Genomic DNA, 21,602 nt, shown 5'->3' with positions numbered 1-21,602 from the left:
TCTTCTAATATCTTTGGTTCATGCAGACCAAAAAACATATTATTATGTCAAAAAACATACGTTCATGCAGACCAAAAAACATATTATTATGTCAAAAAACATATGTTCATGCAGACCAAAAAACACATTATTATGTCAAAAAACACATTATTATGTCCAAAAACATATGTTCATGTGGACCAAAAAACGTATAAGTAGATTTAAAATATTATTATTTTATATTCCTCCCCCGCCAATAATAAAAACCATATTACAATATAGATCGAACAATGATTGCGTAGTACAGCTTCACCTAATTATTATATTTAATTAATTAATATTTTCCAGCCTGTTGTGAGCGAGGTCGAAATATCCACCGAGCTGAGTATAGTGAGCATGGCATCTTCCACAAGCGTGGGGCGGCCGGCGCGCGCCCCCCTGCAGCCCGAGGAGCTCCCGGGCTCCCTGGTCCCCCTGGACCCCCTGGTTCCCCTGGGCCCCCTTCCCGGGGCCGACCTGGCTCTGGATCCGGGCTCCGGGGACGGAGAGCTTCTCTTAGATGGGGACCCCAAGGTTTGCGAAACATACACATTAACTCTGAAATAAAGTATTTTTAAAGTACATTTCTACTCAAGATAAATATTATAATTTATGGAGAGAAAATATTTTAAACATCGGTTTATTATGTGGAGTTTTAAAAATTACTTGTCAACAATATAAATATCAGTAAAAATCTTAGATTACATTTCTAAGTAATTTGAGGCTTTCGGTGGAGTTCCACGGGGTGACTGGGACATGTATTAGTTTTAATGTTTGCCGCTGATCTTAAGATCTACCAAACAATTACCTCCGTCAATGATTGGAATATTCTTCAATCTAATCTTGATCGCTTCCTGGAGTAGTGTAATTATGAAGAACTTTTTTTAAATATTGATAAGTGTTTTGACATTCATTTCCAGCATTTTCTGAAGGTCCATAAAAAGTATCATCATATCTTTCATAAAAAACCATCGTTCAGTTATGTAATATTTTTAATAAAATTTGACAAAAATATGTTTTCAAGGAATTAATTATCATTTTCAGAACGAAACCAGAGAAGCACTCTCCGAGGAGAGTACCAGCCACGATCAGGTAGGAACCACGAACCACCCCTATCCATTTTCTTTTATATTGTGTCTTCGGAGGTCCACGGCTTATAGCACCTAGCTAAAAGTAAGAACACACTGGGCTCACGTACATAATGTACACAACGTATTAAGATATCTGGACATACATTTTATATGAAAATAGATGCTTTAGAAACACACTAGTCACACGCAACGAAATCCTACGCTTCCCACCCAACGCCGGTCTGCGCTGTCCAGATCGGTGCGGTGAAGGATGCGCGTGTGAAAGAAAGATGGCGTTGGTGGAAGGCTTTCCAACCACCTGATTACGTTTAAGGCGATGCACTAAGTCGTGTAATATTTTAAATTGAACCGCTATCAATAACAACCCTTACGTAGATGGCGATAAGGTTTAAATTCCCGCTTAACACCATCCGCCTGTTTTGATTAATGCAAGAAAAAAACATGGCCAAAAAGTGCCTTTTATTTTATTTTGTGAATGTTCAGGCATAAATATTTAATTTTGTTTTCGATCATTTTATAAATAACTTAATTTGCCACATTATAGAATAAAACCATAACCGAAAATGGGTACGTAAGTAGGAGATTTTGAACTTTAAAGCAGTTTTCATAGGCCTTTACATTATTTTTTCTGGGCTTATAAAAAGACTTATCTAAAAAATACTCGATTATTTCAAATGCCAAGATGTATTCTAGTCGCAGTATTTAATTAAAGCATTTCTGAAATATTTCTAGGCGACCAAATTTTCAAACCAAAAATACATGATATTGCATTACTACGTATGGCATCGCCTTAAGTTTGTTTTTGGCATTTAGTGTTAACTGACATTTGTTGTTAAAACGAGTGATAAACAAATTATAGATTTAGTTTTGTAACGAAGTGATTTATAACTTCAATTCCATGAAATATCGCGATATTACGATTCATATATATGGGTTGTGTGCTTAGGACAAGTATGCACGTTGGCCTTGGGAAATTTGAATGCACATGTTGCGTAGTATATCCCTCCCTTAACAGGGTAAGGGAGATAGGTGCAGATGATATCTCTCACCGCCACTGAGCGCTGTGAGATCATTGGCTGTCATACAGCATGGTCTACGTCAGTTGGGCAATTATCGTAATAGTTCGAGTCAAGCGGTTATTAGTCAGTCATTACACATTACTGACTTTACAGTTTGGCAGTTGGCAATTACCAGTTAGCGCATGTGTCATCTCCCGCTAATGTGGGAAACGATCCCACATTACCTGTTCACTCCCCACTCCCATTGTCTCCAAGTGGAATCAAATAGTAGCACTAGTGCTGAGGTACTTAGCTGAGTAGATACACTGTGTGCTAAGTAGATTCGCGCAAGAAAAGCTAGGATCAATGTGACGGCGAAAATATACTATAATATGTCGTGTATTTCGTGTATGTCGTGATAGCTGAAAGTATTTATAAAATTATATATTTGTCTCAGAATAATTGCCTTTCAAAAGAAAAAAATTACCTATCGAATGATAATAAACATGAAAAATTACGACATCTATATAATCAATATATATTATAAAAGTAAGTGTACAATGTGCGTGCCGCTAAAACTCAGAAACTAGTCCCGGTACGATCAAGGGAGGTATATGGTGTGGTAGCCCTCTATCCCCCATCCATGAAGAAGGTTCCCGTTTTTACCTGAAGGGCGTGCTTTTGAAGATATAAAGTCTGGAAGTTTCACCCTCTGAAATTCCTCCGAAATTTCTAGAATAGTCCAGAACATTCGAGAGTTTTAGAGAGCATTCCGCACCATTCAAGAACATCCTGGAACATTCTGGAATGTTGTGTAATGTTTGGGAATAGTCTGGAACGTTAACGTAATGAACTAAAAACGGGATTACAAGCGGTTCCCTGATTAAATTTTAGTAAATTCGTTATCATGACAGAACATCGGTATCTCTAAATAATATAAAACAATGTAACTATCCACATCCGTCTGTTTGTACGCTTAGTTCTTCTAAACTATGCAACGGAGTTTAATAGGGTTTTCACTATCATTTAGAAATTTTCTTCCGGAAGGTTTAATACATGGATATTATATTTTTTTGAAAATAGCGAAAAGTCGATTAACGCCGGGTACACGTCAGCTAGCGATATTATAAAAATACAAGAGACGTTATACGTTATATAGACGTTATACTAATCGAACAAAAAGGTCATCTTTTATGAAAAGGATAGCTAATCAAAAAATATGTGAGTGAATAGGCCGCTAAACTGGACCTAGTTCAGTAAAACCATGCACGCGCGTTGTCTCGGTAACGTATACTTTGTATTTGAAATTTAAAGAAAGGTACAAATATTAATAATATGCTATATAATATTCTTGTTTACTAATTTAATTACCCAGTTAGAACAAAAGTATTCTCGGGTCTAACTGGGGAGCTAGTCTATTTACTTCTAGTTAAATATAGTTACTATAACTTTCCAGCAAGTATTATCTAAAATATTACAAATTTTGGACAGTAGAAGAATCAGTAAAAAGTATACGCAAAATAGTAATAGGATAGTGAAAGAATATATCTGATTCTCGTAGGTAAAATATCAATCAGGTGTTGTGTAAAAATATACTAGTAGTTTGTTTTTAAATTTGGAATAGCTCTTCTCCCTTTTTATCTAAGCATTTGCCAAGCATTTAGACAAAAACAAATACGCATTTTGAAAATGGAATTATTAATTCATAAAAGTAATTTTGGTACCTATTTTATCACTTATGATAAATAGTTCCAATATTGAAATTAAAAAGTTAAAAATTAAAATGTACCAACAACCTAAATTAGTATGATTAAATAATTGATTACGATTAGGAATTCCAGTCAATTTTTTTCATTATGAATGTGTTCACCTTTTAATTTTTTAATTTATTTATAAATTCAGATTTCATAGATTAATTAATTTTCAAATTAAGAATTTTTCAGAGCCCGCCAAAACGATCGAAATCTGATGGGGTACGCGTGACATCATTCGTACCTCGGTTTTGTCGGTTTAAAATAAGGTACAAACCCACTCGGGTCGGTACAAAAACAAATATAAAATTATTTGCAAACAATATAAATTCTTTTGAAATAACTTGTGACATGTGTGTGAATACATATGCAACTTGTAGTGTAGCGTCTTAAGTGTTGTCAAAACCCGCCGACGGATCACAGGGAGTTTTTGTGTCTCAAGGTTTTAATCCTTTTTAAATGACGATTTATTAATTTTATTTGTAAATATATATTTTTCATTCTAAGCATAAAGGGTAGAAGTGAAAAACAACAATTTTTCAGGAAAGCAATTTTAAATGTATGAACTGTGATGTACTTTTATTTGGCGATTGAGTAATAAATGCCTATTTTTAATCGAAATATATTTTTGAGAGTTTTTATTTTTATACTCACTTTTTATATACATAGCATGATAGATATATGAAGAATGTTTTTTAAGACATAACATTTTTCACTCATTGTCGATGACAATGCATTCTATCAACTTTTGGTGGCACTCATGCACACTCACCCATTTCTTCGAAATTGGATGAAATTACAAACAATTACATCAGTTAATATACGAAATAAATCTCTGTACCATCCGATTAGGATTTAGCGTAAGTGATAGCGCGATTCATTCATTTTATTCAATCAAACCAATTTTTTAAAATTATAGTAAAAAAACTTTGTTTTTTACGGGATAGACTTTTTAAAAAATTTTCTCTTTAATTTAACTTCATATCAAAATATATTTTTTTATTCATACTTATATTGCAAGGTTATTTAACCACAACGAAAAATTATTTTGCAAAATAATCGTAGTCCACTTCGTCTAGTCCTCCTCGTTCGACGAAGTTCATTCGAATTCCATAATACATTTTGAACTTATAGGTTACGCACGATTTGTCTTCAAAATTTTCCGGAAAAAATATCTGGCTCCAGAAACACGACAAAAAACTAACTGAAATAACTGTTTCAAAGCATTTTAAAGATACTCCTCAATCATTCAATCAGTCGGTACAATTATCAATAGATAATTAATAAAATTTGTGTTGAAAGTTCTCTGAAAATAAAAAGGGTATCAGTACTTAGAACCAGTTGTTTTACAAAATTTGTAATTTAATTTTCAAGTTCTGTGAAAGTTCTATTCAATTTGTTTTATACAGGATGGGGCAAAAGTAATCACGCGATGTTCTTTTGATGTATATATATATATATTTTATGATAAACTTTGGTACTGCTTGTTATTCCGCGTTCTTGCGGAGTAAACCGATTTATGTCTTGTTGATTTGTATTCTGCGCTTGTTTTTCACTTCACAAATGTGAAAATCGAATTGACATTAGGCGCCATTTGCAAAAGTTATAGCGTTTTCCAATAGCGTGATTACTTTTGCTCCACCTTGTATAATTATTGGCCAATTGCTTTACAGAACTGGAACAATAACAGAACTTGAAAAAAAACTTTGAAAGATGTTGGACGGCCTACGTGGTCGAGGGGTAAGGCTCACGGGTTCAAATTTTGGCTTTTGTAAGTTATTTTATTTGATCAATTTGTGTTATTTCACAATTTACTTTTTAAAAATAATATATAGTAAGATACTCCAATTAGGGATGGCATAGTCTCACTGGTTCTAGATGGTTGGTAGCAGTTGGAACTCTTGTGCGGTTTCACCAAAAATAAATTTAAAAATGAACAATCCTGTGAAACAACCCGTCCTTAACCTAGATGGTTGATTATATTTAAATCTTCCTTATGGCCCAAAGCTTTTTTAACAGGAGCCATATATCCCAAATATAAATTCCATACACTTGGTCACTAAGCATGTGAAGTAGTGTAGAAACAAATAAATAAATAAAATAAAAAATAGTTTAGAAAAATCAATAATAATAAATTAACAGCCAACCCACAGGGTTCTCGACCACTTCAGTACCTGCAAGCACATATGTTTTATAAAATACTAGCTGGAAATAAGCCGACGTGGCTCAGTGGTCCAGAGCATCTGACCGGACATCGGAAGGTGCGGGTTCAATTCCTGTCTCCTACATTTCTGTCATTCACTTTATCTAGTTACAGCGCCCTTGAGGTTATTTTGCACAAAAACGGCGCTATACAAATTATCAAAATAGTATTATTATTACTTTTTTGAAATCCACATTGTTACTGTTGAAAATTACATTATTTTTGGATGAGAAATCTGAAAAAAATATTTCGACAACAGCGCCACCTATCGGGTCCAAAACTATCCTATATATTTTTTTTTTGTATTAGGCAATTCACCCTAAATATATTTCAAGCTGGAACCAACCATACATAATCACAAAATTTCATTGAAATCGCTTGGGCGGTTACGAACACAATGTCACGTGATTTTTATATACACGGGTTTTCCTATATGAGGTGTTATTTTGATATTCAAATAAACATTTCCCGTAAAAGATCAATGGTTTCGTTGGTTGTGTGGCACGTAGGGCCGTCTTGTTGAAATCAAACATTGTCCAGATCAATACCATCCAATTCCGGCCATAAAAAAACATTAATCATCTCTCTATAGTGCAATCCATTCACCGTAACTGTTGCTCCAGCCTCATTTTCGAAAAATTAAGGTCCAATGACTCCGCCGGACCATAAACCGCACCAAAGAGTCACACGTTGAGGATAGAGAGGCTTTTCAACGATAACTCTTGGGTTTTCCGAGCCCCATATGCGACAATTTTGCTTGTTGACGAAGCAACCGAGGTGGAAATGGGCCTCATCACTCAAGATGATTTTTCGATGGAATTCCGGATCATTTTCACGCATTTCAAGGACCCAATCAGCAAAGACACGATCAGAAAAACTCGTTCCATTTTTATTAATGGCGTAGTTTCTACTTGTCAAATGTCAAAAAATGACAGCTTTAAAAGTAACATCTACCGAAGTAGAGGGCTATTCAAAATAACACCTCTTATTGGAAAACCCTGTATTAAGATTGTAGTACTCATTTCTCAATAGAAAAAAAACGCATTTAATAAAGTTTTAAAACTCTGTGAAAATTTGTAAAACGGTAAAGATATTAATAGTCGTATGCCGGGTCAAGAGTCATCATACTTCTGGGAGGTAGTTTTGCTGTCGGAACCAGAGATTATAATTATACTGAACATTATCCGTGTTTTTCCACCGGGTATAAGGCAGTTATACCCGGTGTGTGTTTTATTGTACGCGAATAGTGTGGGAAAACTAAAGGCAGAAAGTATTCCATCTCGTCGGAGCGATCTTTATATTGTTTTAGTAATCGGATACGTATTATAATTTAATAATATACTATAGGGCTAAAGGAGTACAGGGCTCTTAATTTCGTAAAGGCAACGGGTCTTGAAAAATATTATGTTTAAGCATCAAAGCGTTTTATATAACACCATATCGCTTGCCATACAAACCATACAGACCTGTCACACCTGACAGATGATACGTTATAAGTGTGGGCGTGGCGACGATGATATGCCATTAGCCAAGCCAGGCGATATTTAAAAGAATGCGACCCCCTTTGCGGGTCAGATCAATTTACGAAGCGCCGTGATCATGCGGCTGTCGTCTGTCGCAACTGTCACATACAGACCTGTCACACCTGACAGATGATACGTTATAAGTGTGGGCGTGGCGACGATGATATGCCATTAGCCAAGCCAGGCGATATTTAAAAGAATGCGACCCCCTTTGCGGGTCAGATCAATTTACGAAGCGCCGTGATCATGCGGCTGTCGTCTGTCGCAACTGTCACATACAGACCTGTCACACCTGACAGATGATACGTTATAAGTGTGGGCGTGGCGACGATTATATGCCATTAGCCAAGCCAGGCGATATTTAAAAGAATGCGACCCCCTTTGCGGGTCAGATCAATTTACGAAGCGCCGTGATCATGCGGCTGTCGTCTGTCGCAACTGTCACATACAGACCTGTCACACCTGACAGATGATACGTTATAAGTGTGGGCGTGGCGACGATGATATGCCATTAGCCAAGCCAGGCGATATTTAAAAGAATGCGACCCCCTTTGCGGGTCAGATCAATTTACGAAGCGCCGTGATCATGCGGCTGTCGTCTGTCGCAACTGTCAAGGTGACAGATCCTGTACAAATAAAATCAGTTTCCGCGGCAGTTCCCCAATTGATCTGATCCCCTCTCCTGCCGTAGGGAGAGGAAGATTGGTGACACCTCAACATATAATCTGTATAGGCCACTCCCAAATAAGCGTTGATACGTATAGAGTAATGTGTCTTAGTCTTAAATCGATGAAAACCCATGCGTGTATTTTATGTAGAATTACATCAGAATGAAGAAGTTTGATCTGCAACAAATATATTTATCTACAAATGTTGAGCTTGGACTTGTACATTTTTTATTAATTTAAAATTAATAAAAAATAATTTGAAATGTAAAATTATGCAAATTTGGTGCATTTTAGAAGTGCCCGATAAATGATTATTTTCAGTATTTACAATCGTACGAATGTGGGTACACATTTGCAGTACTCCTGCAACAAAAGTGTCGAGGAAAGTAGTAAGTTTTCTCATATTTTCAAATTAAAAAATATTTACAGAACTATATTTGCAAATATCGAATGAATTCTTTTTTTCCTTTATTTACGCCCTTGGGACTTTTACATTAAAGAAGTCTTAATAAATTAAATTAGTTCTTTAATGTAAGTGTTTAATGTAATAATAACAGAAATAACAACAATAATATATTATGTCGAAATAGAATGAAAAATCACTAGAATATGCAAATTAAGAATATAAAATTGATAGCATTGTCATGGCCGGTCCTGGGTGAAACGGCGCCCAGCGCTAGTAAAAACTTCAAGGGCGCTATATAATGCTGCGTATGGACATAAAAAAAAACGCGCGAGCCGATCCACTAATTGCGGTAAAGGAACGAAGCAACCGCAATCGGCGTTTCACACCAACTGCAGTCGCTTCGTTCCTTTTGCATAAGTCGTGGTTCAGCTCGGCAGTTTGGCTAGCGTTTTTATACGCAGCTTCAGGTGTTAGGTATTATCAGCGCCTTGATAAGTCAGCGCCCGGAGCGGTCTGCTCCAATTGCGCCAGCGTATGGTCATTCATTTATTGCTATTCCTCTTTAAATCTGGATTATCCCCAACTGAATCCGGGCCTGAACGTCACTAGAGTCACTCGGTAGTCGATATAATGTCTAATTAGTCAAAAATAATAAACTAATTCTATGTAAAATATGCTTTAATTTTGTTTGATTGGTATCTCGGGAATAATTTCAGATTTAAATTGGGGTAACGGGCTGTCATGTGTTTTAACAAACGTGTTCCAAGTTCCAAGGGAATTATAATGGTGAGAATAATATACACAACTCTACTGTTAACTGTTATATTACAGTCGTAATACGTACTAAATTATTCATTTCCGTGACAAAACGTGAGTAAAATTTTGTCGAATTATATGTTTACATTTTACGTCGTGTAAAACAGATTAATTTCAGGTAGCGGTTATATTAGAAAAGTTGAATAAAGGAGGAGATGGGATAAGGTAATTTCCGGCGTCTTCCGTTGACGTGTTTTCCTCAACTATTATTTATTATAACAGTCGGAGAATTCTTTATTTAGTCATTGGAGAACCGCTAGGTACCATTATTGCTGATGAACCATTTCAACACTCTTTGACTAGCAAGTAGCAAGAGTTCCGTGGAGCTCTTTTGTTATAAATTGTACTAGCTTAGATATAAAATCACTTCAATATCTTTGGGGATGCTGTGTGTGATCTCTTTACGGAAAGGAAGGAGAGGTAGTTCTGAGAAGGAAAAGGTACGAGGGGTGGGTAGAAATCTCGGATCAATGTATCTAGGAGTGACGGAATCCATCCCTCCCACTGCGGTTCAAGCTGATGGGTTTAGAGAGTCCTGCTGGAGAAGTCAAAAGGTCTCCCTCAACCAGTCTCTCCCGATCCGGCCCGCCACGCAGAAGGTGGGCAAATGCATCTGCTGCAAGACCTAGAGAAACCTCACCCCATGAATCCGGGCACTCTTCTACTTACAAGCTACATTTTCCTCTTCTTTCGTATGGTGGAGGGTCAGAGGGGGACATCTTGGTCTACGAGCCGTTCTAGGGCCTCAGGTGTCGCCAAGTGAACCTCATCAATCCCGCCGGGGAATGAATGGAGCGGGCATTCGTCGACCACATGTTCTGTGGTCTGCACCGCACCACATTCACACATCGCCGACACTTTAAGGCCCCATCTGTGCATCATGTGGTCACAGCGGCAATGCGAGCACCTTGACCTGTTGATGGCGGACCAGGTTTTAGCAGACCTGGTCAGCAAGCCACTTGGGGTGACCTATGGCAAGGGTGTTAACATACCCGCCTTCCAAATTGAAATATACGATAATTAATAATTTTACGAAAAAAATTAACCATACTTCATAGCTCCGATAACCTTCCTGGCGGATACGAGGTAAGTAGGTACCTAGTTGTTTCAAACTGCAGCTTGCAGTGTAAAGATTAATCTGCAATATCCAACCTCAGACAGGAGAGGCCATCAAGCAGTCTTGAAGTTTGTTAGCTTTGTAGACCCTCGTGGCTCGTGTTTTGTGCCGGTGTAGGAGTATGTATGCAGATTAGCGTCGAGACAGTGTGTCAGGTATGTGGTGGTGCTGGTTGATGGCACTATTAGCCACGTGGTTTCTCCGGCCTCTGCCGCTATCGACCATCAGCTTCAGCGGCGGGAAGTTCCTTGCCTAATCTCGCGGATCTGTTCCGAGCCATCGCGCTGAGGAAATTAACCTACCGCACTCAAATTATGCGCCCGTTCTTTTTGCACGCTCTCCGAAGTGTGCTATAGGTATATCAGTATAGTACAGTAAACAGTTAACCCATTAAGGAGGCCTTGAGTGAGGTGTTTCCCTCAGGAACTATGTCCCCTTAGGGTACTTTTAGGGAATGGAAAGAGTGAATTCCGGTCATAAAAAGACAATCCCTGAGACCACCACCGCTTCCCGGAATTTCTCCAGCATCCTGGAGTGGCCATGGTAATCCAATTATATGAAGATTTTAATCTAGCTTCTGTTATATACCATATTTCCTTCAGAAATCCTGTTAAAATAGTAATAGCATGGCATTTTCCTGATAAAATGTTAGTCATACAGAATATATCGAGAACACGTCTTCTTTACCTAGTAAATATCACGACGGAAATGTTACAATATTCGCTTTTAACTGATACTTTGCTAGGAACTTTATAAATTCATTCGTTGAAGGCCTGCAGTCCCGTTTTTAACAGAAAAATAATAGTTTTACGATTTTTTTTAATAAATAATAGTATTTTATATCAGTGTACAAAGATTGAAGCTGCTAAAAGCGGCATAGTGACCGTGAAGCTCTCCTTTTGTCTGCAAGAATCGCTGTGGTGTGGTGTTGTGTTATGAGGTGGGGGTGGGGACAATGGCAGCAGGTGGAGGGGTTCTCTCGGTGCTCGGTGGCCCCACGAGGAGGCCAGGCCTAGAGACCAGATACCAGAGACCGGAGGAAGGGGCTAGTGCCAGTGGCGTAACTTGTCAAGGAAATGGGATGGTATCTCTGCCAACAAGAAATTAGATCAACTGATAAGGCATGAATAATACGCCGTATGTTGCAAGACGCTACATTGTAAGGTCAATAATTAATTGCTTTTCTGTGGAATACAATAACACTCGTAAAATGAGAACAATAAAATTATACATTTTTGAATGTCATCAAATTAGGACACATAACTTCTCCTGTGATAAGCTGGGAGATTGATGAATTTAAATCGTATACTAGATCAGTTCATACTACCCATTACGAAACGTCCTATACGCGCGAGGAGGGGTGAGGCTCTCGACTACAAATATGGAGGTCGCGGGGTTTGAATCTCGACTTAATCTCGGAATTATGATGTGTTTTTCATAATTAATTTTTATAAAGCTGAAGTGTACCCGGCGTTGCTCTTGATTGTGAATAATTATAAGTAAAGTTTTGTGGTTTTGCATTCTATGATAATAATCGACTTTTCTCTCCTTTCTATAAATATAATATGCGTGTATTATACAGGATTTTCCAATAAGAGGTGTTATTTTGATATTTTTCCCGTAAAAGATCAATGGTTTCGTTGCTTGTGTGGCACGAGCGCCGTCTTGTTGAAAGTAAACGTTGTCCAGATCAATACCATCCAATTCCGGCCATAAACAATCATTAATCATTACTCGATAGCAAAATCCATTCACCGTAACTGTTGCTCCAGCCTCATTTTCGAAAAAGTAAGGTCCAATGACTCCGCCGGACCATAAACCGGACCAAACAGTCACACGTTGAGGATAGAGAGGCTTCTCAACAATAACTCTTGGGTTTTCCGAGCCCCAGATGCGACAATTTTGCTTGTTGACGAAGCCACCGAGGTGGCAATGGGGCTCATCACTCAAGATGATTTTTCGATGGAATTCCGGATCATTTTCACGCATTTCAAGGACCCAATCAGCAAAGACACGACGTTGTTGATGATCGGCCGCCTTGAGTTCTTGTGTTAACTGAACTTTATAAGCCTTAAGACACAAATCTTTATGCAAAATACGGTGTAATGACGTTTGTGGAATGCCTAATTCCAAAGAACGACGAGGAATGGACGAACCTGGGTTTTCTTCAACACTTTCGGCTATAGCAGCAATATTCTCGGCTGTTCTTGACCGACGTGCGCGGGTTTTATTCTTCACATCACTAAGTTATCCCAACATAGCTGATTTATGGTCCCAACAGCTCGAATTTTTACACCAATTTCTGTATAGCGGTCCGACAAGGTGCTTCACGACGACTCAAAAATTTTGATGAAAAAAAAAACTCACTGAGTTTTACGAACCGTCTCTGCCAAATTTTCACCATTTTTAAAGTGAATTTTAATAATTTCAATGCGTTGTTGAAGCGTGTATCGTTCCATTTTTATTAATGGCGTAGTACTTGTCAAATGTCAAAAAATGACAGCTTCAAAAGTAACATCTACCGAAATAGCGAGCTATTCAAAATTACACCTCTTATTGGAAAACAATATATGTATATATAAACCTTCCGGAAGAAATTTTCTAAATGAAAATCTATCTAAGCGCACAAACAGACAGACAGACGCGGATAGCGACTTTATTTTATACTATTTAAAGATATGTGCTGTACTTACAGTAATAGACCGGCATAGTCCAGTGGTAACGCATTGGACTGCCATTCCGAAGGTCGCGGGTTCGAACCCGGCGTGCGCAAATAAATTTTATTTGATTAATTTGTGTTATTTCACAATTAATTAATTAAAATAATATATAGTATATTTGCGGCACGTTCCAGAGTGGAAGATACTACCAGTATCGCCCTGGTGTAAGACCACCATTCAGAATTGAAACGTTGCTCCAAATGGCTTTAGCCGTGTTTAGTGACTAGATCTGAATAGCCAGGTACTTCCCCACCTTCCTCTTTCCCTTCCCCACTTACCTTCGGCCTCACAACATCCCCCAATCGGGGATGCCATAGTCTCACTGGCTCCAGACGGGAGCAGTTGGGACTCTTGTGAGGTATTCACTATAAAAAATAAAAAAATAAAGTTCATATCAAATAGTTTGATCAAGTGTTGAATGTCCAATATCACGCAATATTGTCGCTCGTTGTGTCGTATGTAGAAGTAGTTCCCAACCATTTTGATTTGCGTGAACCCTGGCACTTCAATTCGCTAAAGCGGCTAAAGTGTACCTACCTCTCAATTGTCCACAGGGCTAGCCCTATGCGGGTGCAATTGGAGCATTTCGCTCCAGGCACCGAATTGCCAAGACGCCAATAATATCTGACACCTAACAGTCCAATTAATTACAGTGATCTCCTACTTAGGCATCAACTGGTTTTTACAAAGGGAGCCAAATTTTTACTGGCTCCAGGCGCCGTTTTACTTAGGACCGGCCCTGATTGTCCAAGACAGGACCCTTTAGTGTCCAGGTCAGATTTTCGCAATCAACACACCTTTAAAGCTACTGAGGTAGCTATGTTGGGTAAATTCCATTTCCTAGTCGCTATTGGATACCTACTTCTGCGCCAACGATTCTGCAATGTACATATTTCCAAAGTTATGAGGATTGCATGAGTGAGATACTACAGGCGTTTATTTTAAATATTTTATATCTTCAAACTCTTGTGCTCCTCTTAGATTTTTCATAATTGTTTGCTTGCTGTGTCTTATATGTCTATCAACAAAAAAAAAAACGAAAACAAAATAATCGTTGCTTGCTAGATACCCTTTATCATTTCTGTGATTCTGGTATTTTGGTCTTGTTGACTATTCTGCCGTTAAATAAAAACACAGTGTATTCCTTGATCTGAGGCGATTATTATTTTATTACGCTACCCGCTGCGGAATTTATTTTGAATTCAAGAGTTGTTCTCCCGGTATTTCACTCTGCTGACTTCTGCTCTCCGGATATCGAGAACACTTAGCCTGTCATCCCACGGGTCGGTAAGCAATGGACATACACCGAAAGCTGCAAAACCCCTTTATGAAACCCCGGCATGATCAAAACCTAAAACCTCCGAGTGACTGAGCCAACCCTGAGTATGACTGCATTGAAAATAGATTTGGTGAGCCAAAGCAGTGTTCCGATTGAATCCAAGTGGAATTAATGGCAATGATGTGTTCCAGGTGGTGTTCTTGTCTGACTCATCGTCCTACGTGGCGGTACCGCCCCTGCGCTCGCGGGAACGGGAGAGGGAGCGGGAGAGAGAACGTGAGCGGGGGGAGGGCGGTGAACAGGAGGCAGCCAGCCACGGCCTGGAGTGGCGGGTGCCCACAGAATCCTGGGACCGCGAATACCGCCGCTTCCGGTACAACACCACCAGAGTACAGCGTTAGTATTACCAAGGTTTTTATTTATTATACTTTGATTAAACATGGTTACAATAATTTTTTATCAAAATTTTGTTGTCGATTTTAAGGATAAAATGTGAATGAATTTACCTGCTAATATAATATTTAACTGGCATAATCTGTAACCAGATTTTAAAGTATATACCAGCTTTGAAAAATAAAAGAAACCAACCCAGATTTCTAGTACTAACCTCTTTACAAAGCATAACTCGTTGTAAAAAGGGAGTAAATCTATTACCCGCTACGAACATCGATCTTTGACTGCAATTTGTCAAGCTACCAATCAAACGTTTTTGTTCACCCGGCAATCGACCAAACTATTGAATGTTCTCTTTTAAATTACAGATATAGAAGCCGAGTGCCAGGACGAGTACATGAAGATCCGGGTTGGCTTCAACGGCTCCTTTGCCGGGCTGGTCTACTCCGCGGGTGAGTCACTGCCACTGCCATTAGTTACACGATACATCTCCCAAAGCTACTGGCTCCCTGGTGTAGTCAGTATTAACTAACTGACGACTGACTGTTTGTGTTTCAGGATACGCATACGACCCAGAATGCATGTACATCAATGGCTCCGGCAGAGACTACTACGAATTCTACATCCAGCTCAACCGCTGCGGTACTCTGGGCAAGAACACCCGCCATGAAGATCCCAGGAAAACTCCTTCCGTTAGTAAATTATTCAATTCCTTATTTAATTCATATCATCATTCACACAAGAATTAACAACTAACACGTTTATTACATTCACAAGCCACTAAGCCAATTTCTGATGTCGTAGATGTCTAAAGTTTTAACAAAAGTTTATTTTCTTTTTTTCTGTATTATTATTATTTTTTGTATATATTTTATTATTTTTCTTTTCTATCTTACAATATTATTATTTTTCTTTAATATATTCTATGGAACGAATCTATGGATGAAGATCTGGAATAAATAAGAACAAAAAAATAAGAAAGTAGAAACACTAGATCTCAGGGTCCAAAACATATCCAACAATATGAATACAACATCTGGACAAAAAGCTTCTTATAACTCTACAACAAAATCCCACTCTCATTAAAAAAATCTCAGCAACATTATAGCACTTAATAAAAATCTGGATACACAACATAGGGAGATCAGAAATAGATAACATACCGACACCAAATACAGATTAAAACACAAATACTCATCTGCACTAAAAATTTTTTATTTAATATGTTTATAATTCTTTAAGTAACATCATATTATAATTAAATTTTAATATGTAAATGAAATCCTCAGCATGGGAGATCCCGGTGATAGATATCACTATCTATTTTTGTAACAAAAGAAAGGAAGATGGTAAAACATTTATTATCATCATTATTCACCCTGCAGCTTGCTTCCCAGCTCGTTCACAAGACCCCTTCTATACTCTCCGTGAGGCCCGATTGTAATTATATTGCATTATCTAACACATTATATTGTACTACATACCATTGCAGAAAAACTTCATGTGGAACACAGTGACGGTGCAGTACAACCCGTTGATCGAGGAGGAATATGACGAGCACTTCAAGGTCACCTGCGAGTACGGATACGACTTCTGGAAGACTGTCACCTTCCCGTTCCTGGACGTAGAGTAAGTCTCTACCTGTTAACCTGTCGATAACTAGAGAAACATACTCAATACATATAAATCTCTGTGGATACTTTTTTGTGTTGAGTGTTTTAGTGGAAACTTATCTGGAGATGACCGTGATAATAGCCATAACTCCACTATGTATCTGTGATGCGATGAATCCAGAAAACCATGATATTAATATGGTATGTTCATTTAGATTGTGAATATGTCCACAGAGTAGCCACGGGCAACCCGGTGGTGTTCACGCTGCAGCCCCCCGAGTGCTACATGGAGATCCGCACGGGCTACGGCACTGCGGGCCCGCGCGTGGCGGGCCCCGTGAGGGTGGGGGACCCCCTCACGCTCATCATCTACATGAGGAGCAAGTACGGTTAGTACAACATACGCTACTTACTATATAAAATCCGCAACACTAAGGCCATGCATAATGAATGACCTTGAAAATCTGGATTAGTCACTCGCCACTATCATTAGGCACTACCTGAATTCAAACTGAAATTAAATAAATCACTGTTTACACTATTTAATGTCAGACTGCAAGATACATAGAATAAAGAAGAACATAAGATACACCTTGTGGACGTGTTCCGTGATCCAAATATTTGGCCAATCGGGCCTTAAATTTCCAATACAAAACTGTTTTTCACCATGGAAAATTCAAATGGGATGGAGTGAGGCAGAGCGCGTGGTAAATGGTCTAGAACCAAAAGGTACTAAGTCAGTGGTGACATTTGTTTCCATTCAAATTTTAAATCGATCAAAAAAAGTATGGAAGGCATGTCTAGTTTTCTTTTTTTATTGCCATAGTGAAATAGCAGTTTCAAAAATAGAAATATTACTAACTAAATCGGGGTATACGAGAATCTTCCGTCATCGTAGAAATAGATGTCAAGCAGCAGTTAGTTTTTCTTTATTTTCACCAGTTATATACAGTTTGAAATTTTTATTTTTCATTTCAAATCCCAGATTAAATCATGTTTCTAAAAAATCTTATTGTTTCTCATTTTAAAATAGTTATGTTAACATTCCAGATGGATTTGACATTGTGGTGAACGATTGCTACGCACACAATGGAGGGACTAAAAAGATACAACTGATAGATGAATTTGGGTAAATATAACTCATCAGTTTTTAAAATTTCTATTTTTGATATTAACATAATCATCAGTTTCAATTTGGGAGGCGGGTATGGGCACCGCCGCCCCAGAAACTATTTATTGGATAACCAACACCCTTGTCATAGGTCACCCCAAGTGGTTTACGTTTGGTGACTTAACAGGGGTACCAGGGTTCATGGGGTTAGGTTTGTCTAGGTCTTGGCGGCGGTTGAGGGAGACCTTTTGACCTCTCCAGCCGGACTCTCTCGACCAATCACCATGTACCGCAGCAGTGGGAGGGATGGATTGGTACATTTGTCACTCCTAGACACATTGACCTACAGATTCCGTAAAAAAACTTACTGTGCAAGTAAAAGTAACAACTTAAGTAACATAAATTTTGCAGTAGAAAAAATGCATTCATGCTTTTTTAATGAACTGTTTTGTAATAAAATGATGATAAATTCAACAAAGGTTGTGTTTCTAAACCATTTCCACTTCTGTGTTCACAACTACAAACAAAACGTTTGATTCCAATTATCTCAAAACAATGATTCAGCTTTATGGCTATGTCAGATGATGCTAAAAGCATGAGTCGTTTTTTGGGCGTGGCCAAATACAATCCCATTATTGTCTCTCTTACACTTGCCAGACATCCATGAATTTGGGGTTGCGAAACATGCCCTGATCGCATCTTGTGTTTTTCTTTATTCTTTGTGTTAATGTTATCATTTGTGTTGTTTCCCTCAGATGCCCGGTGGATGACAAGTTGATCTCGCGCTTCCGCGGCTCGTGGTCGGAGAGCGGCGTGTTTGAGACGCAAGTGTTCGCGTACCTCAAGACATTCCGCTTCACTGGCTCCCCGGCACTTTACATCGAGTGCGACGTGCGGATGTGCCACGGGCGCTGTCCAGTTAGTAACACTTTCTACAAGAGTACTTCTGCAGAGATACTTACCTTATTAAGCATAATGCAAAATTTTGGTTTTGATACCTTTTTTAGAAATCCAATGGCTGGTGTTAAATTAGGCGATGTCAACGGCACACAGCATCTCATTTCTTCAGTACAAATGAGGAAGATGTATGATAATGATTGCCTTTCTCCTTTGGGGGAAGCAGACATATGTACAGAGATTTTTTTAAAAAGAATGTCAAACATTCCCAGGTTACGAATAACCTGACAATATTTGAAAATCTCCTACTACCACCACAGTAAGCTGAAAATGTTGCTTGTGTTGTGATGGAGGACTTAGCCAGCCGAGGAATTGAACACACTACGCTTGAGTGGGTCCCAAACGCGATGTCATCTCGGCCACCGACCGGTCTATCATTACATATTGTGATAAAGAATGTACGTTTTATGCTTTTTTTTGTGCCGTTGCCGTGTCATCACAGACAAACGGCAAGCGAGGCCCTACTACTAGTTTTCAGAGATGTCATTAGCCCAAAATGTTTAGCTAAAAGAGGCAGGATTCTTAAATAGTACAGTTAAGATAATATCAAAATGCACAAAATAAATGAAAAAATCATATATTCAAGAAAATTACTCATATTTTCTTCTTGGTGGGAGAAATTAAGTTCTGCAGTGTCCGGCCAAAACAAAGTCATAAAACAACCCTCTGGGGGGTTAACCCATGTTATTTTCTTTACTTTTTATGTTTATTCACTAAAAACCTGGCTTATGTCATCAAATATTAATTCTATCTATTTGGGAGAGGTCTCATTCGATTCAGAACAAATTAAAACATAGTGAACGATACTTCACTTGACTTTGAAAACATGTTTTTTTTTGTAATTCCCCCACATACCTCTAATGGTGTGTTTGTTAACTTTTTTGGGCGGATCTGCAGATCTTCATTTATAGTCCTAACAAAATATAATGTTTACATAAGGGAAACCTGCTGATGCCAGTAACATAAAAATAAATAACAGTAAATATCTCCTTTCTAATAATGAAATATCTGTTATTCAGACGCAGCCGTGCCACTGGAGGAATGTGAAGAGCGTGCGCAAGAGGGCCATCGAGAGCAATGCCCTGGAGGGGGCCGTGGGTGTGGAGAGGGCTGAGGGAGAAGGAGGTGTGCAGGGGGGAGTGGCCCCCGCACTCTCCGAGAACATCAACCTGTTCCAGTCCCTGCGGGTGCTGCAAGAGGGGGAGGACGAGGAAGATTACGCCAGGAACAACACTCGTAGTGAGTACACTTCTCTATACTTCACTTCACTCCACTTATAAAGCCGCATACTCATCTGCGAGCTGTAATCGTTACCACTGCAAACACAGTAACCAGGCATTAGTATGTACGCTATGGCTGTTATACAGATATTGGCTCATCGCGAGTCGCTTGCGAACCTTGTTTTTTGGTAACGTGTTACGGTTACAGTTCACACGCGACTTGGCTATGGCGATATGGCGCGGCTTAATATACACTAAATTATGATAACAGTTTACAATAGCTTGTTTGTAGTGAGTTTGATGATCAAGGGAGAAGATTGACTTATATGAATGTGTTTGAAATTTCAGCGACCCCCGATCCCAACCAGACATGCATGCGCTCGTCCATGTTCACCACCATCGTGGCCACGGGCTGCGTGGTTCTGGCGCTGCTGGGCGGCGCACTGGCGGCCGCATGGCGCAGGCTGCGACGCGCCACCTCCTTCTCCGGGGGTGAGGAGATGTTCGAGTCCTACGTGCAGCACAAGGGCAGGATCAAGTAGACGAGGGAGTCACATCACATCTCATAGCACCAATAGTGTGTTGGTGTCTTCATTATAAGTTGATCCCGAGGGGTATTGCACACCGAATGAACTAATAACGAATGTTAAACTATACTTACTGCCCATATTGGACTGCCTTACCAATCCTGTCCCCTCAACTTTTAACTCAAAAGAGAATTTGTTCATTCAATTCAATTGGAGCAGTTTTATCTTTATATAAAAATATTGTTTCAGGCCTCACGGCACATTACACTATATTATATTATATTATACGTTGGGCTGACACACTACGCTATAATCTTCCTCAGAAGAGGGGGTCAGATTAATTGGTGGACTGCTGCGGAATATCACTTTTATTGGTATCTGTCACTTTGACAGATGACACCAGCGTAATTACGGCACTCTGTAAATTGTTCTGACTCCTTCTCCTGCCATAGGTAGTTTCAAATATAGCCCGGCTATCAGATCACAGCGCATATCGTCTCCATGTCCACACTCATCTTTTTAGGTGTGACAGGTCTGTATGGGATTGTATGGCGAGCAATATGGAGTTATATAAAACACTTTGAACTTATAGCGTAATCTGTCGTCACCTCCTTCATTCTATAGAATGCCAATCAAATTGCAAAATGGGCAGACGGTAAAAATGAATTAATTGAACAATTAAAAATGGATCAGTGTTATTTTTTTAATGTATTCACTCTCTTTTGAAGTACCCTATATAACTAAACTTATTAATACAATCTACAATTATTATACTGAAAACTATTTCTAAATAATTATGATGCGATTTATTAAAATAGGATAGGATATTTTTATAAAATATGTTTTATCTTAAGATATATTTATATTTTTCATCGGTACGGATTCAGACATGATGTGAGGATTTTTATTTAATAGTGCACTTTTAGATACTAAATAAATCTCCTCCTTTATGTCTGTCTCATGCAAACCTATCTTCTCTTGGAGCTTTAGAATAATACAATAACACTGAGGTAATACAAGGGCCTCTATCCCAACAATATAAAACAATGCATGCTTACCCTGTTTATACTTACATAATGTTACTGTTCCATGTAAAAACCCAAAAGGGCGGTAATAAACAATAAATAAATACTTCTTCAATAATAGCGAAATCGCTGTGCTGCGTCATATTAATTAAATAAAATAACAAAC

General features: G+C 38.5%; 1 protein-coding gene across 1 annotated transcript; it reads left to right on the top strand.

Moving 5' to 3' along the window:
* Positions 1–375: 375 nt before the first annotated feature.
* On the top strand, positions 376–20,426 carry LOC149415560 (uncharacterized). Its single transcript, XM_089642237.1, has 10 exons — positions 376–552; positions 14,782–14,986; positions 15,352–15,435; positions 15,542–15,675; positions 16,476–16,612; positions 16,831–16,985; positions 17,647–17,725; positions 18,463–18,625; positions 19,684–19,903; positions 20,233–20,426. The coding sequence occupies exons 1-10, from the start codon at positions 376–378 to the stop codon at positions 20,424–20,426; spliced, it is 1,548 nt and encodes a 515-aa protein (XP_089498363.1).
* Positions 20,427–21,602: the final 1,176 nt, after the last annotated feature.

Source organism: Hesperophylax consimilis, chromosome 18, assembly GCF_061612785.1.
Source record: "Hesperophylax consimilis isolate HC1 chromosome 18, BYU_Hcon_1.0, whole genome shotgun sequence".
Taxonomy (NCBI): domain Eukaryota; kingdom Metazoa; phylum Arthropoda; class Insecta; order Trichoptera; family Limnephilidae; genus Hesperophylax; species Hesperophylax consimilis.
This window is presented reverse-complemented; position numbering and strand designations above follow the sequence as displayed.

What these genes read in the sequence shown, in the direction of transcription:
- LOC149415560 (XM_089642237.1), top strand. Translation starts at nt 376, where the DNA reads ATGGCATCTTCCACAAGCGTGGGGCGGCCGGCGCGCGCCCCCCTGCAG. An exon ending in TCTTAGATGGGGACCCCAAG is followed by an intron (nt 553 to 14,781) that starts GTTTGCGAAACA and finishes GATGTGTTCCAG; the next exon opens with GTGGTGTTCTTGTCTGACTC. An exon ending in CGGGCTGGTCTACTCCGCGG is followed by an intron (nt 15,436 to 15,541) that starts GTGAGTCACTGC and finishes TTTGTGTTTCAG; the next exon opens with GATACGCATACGACCCAGAA.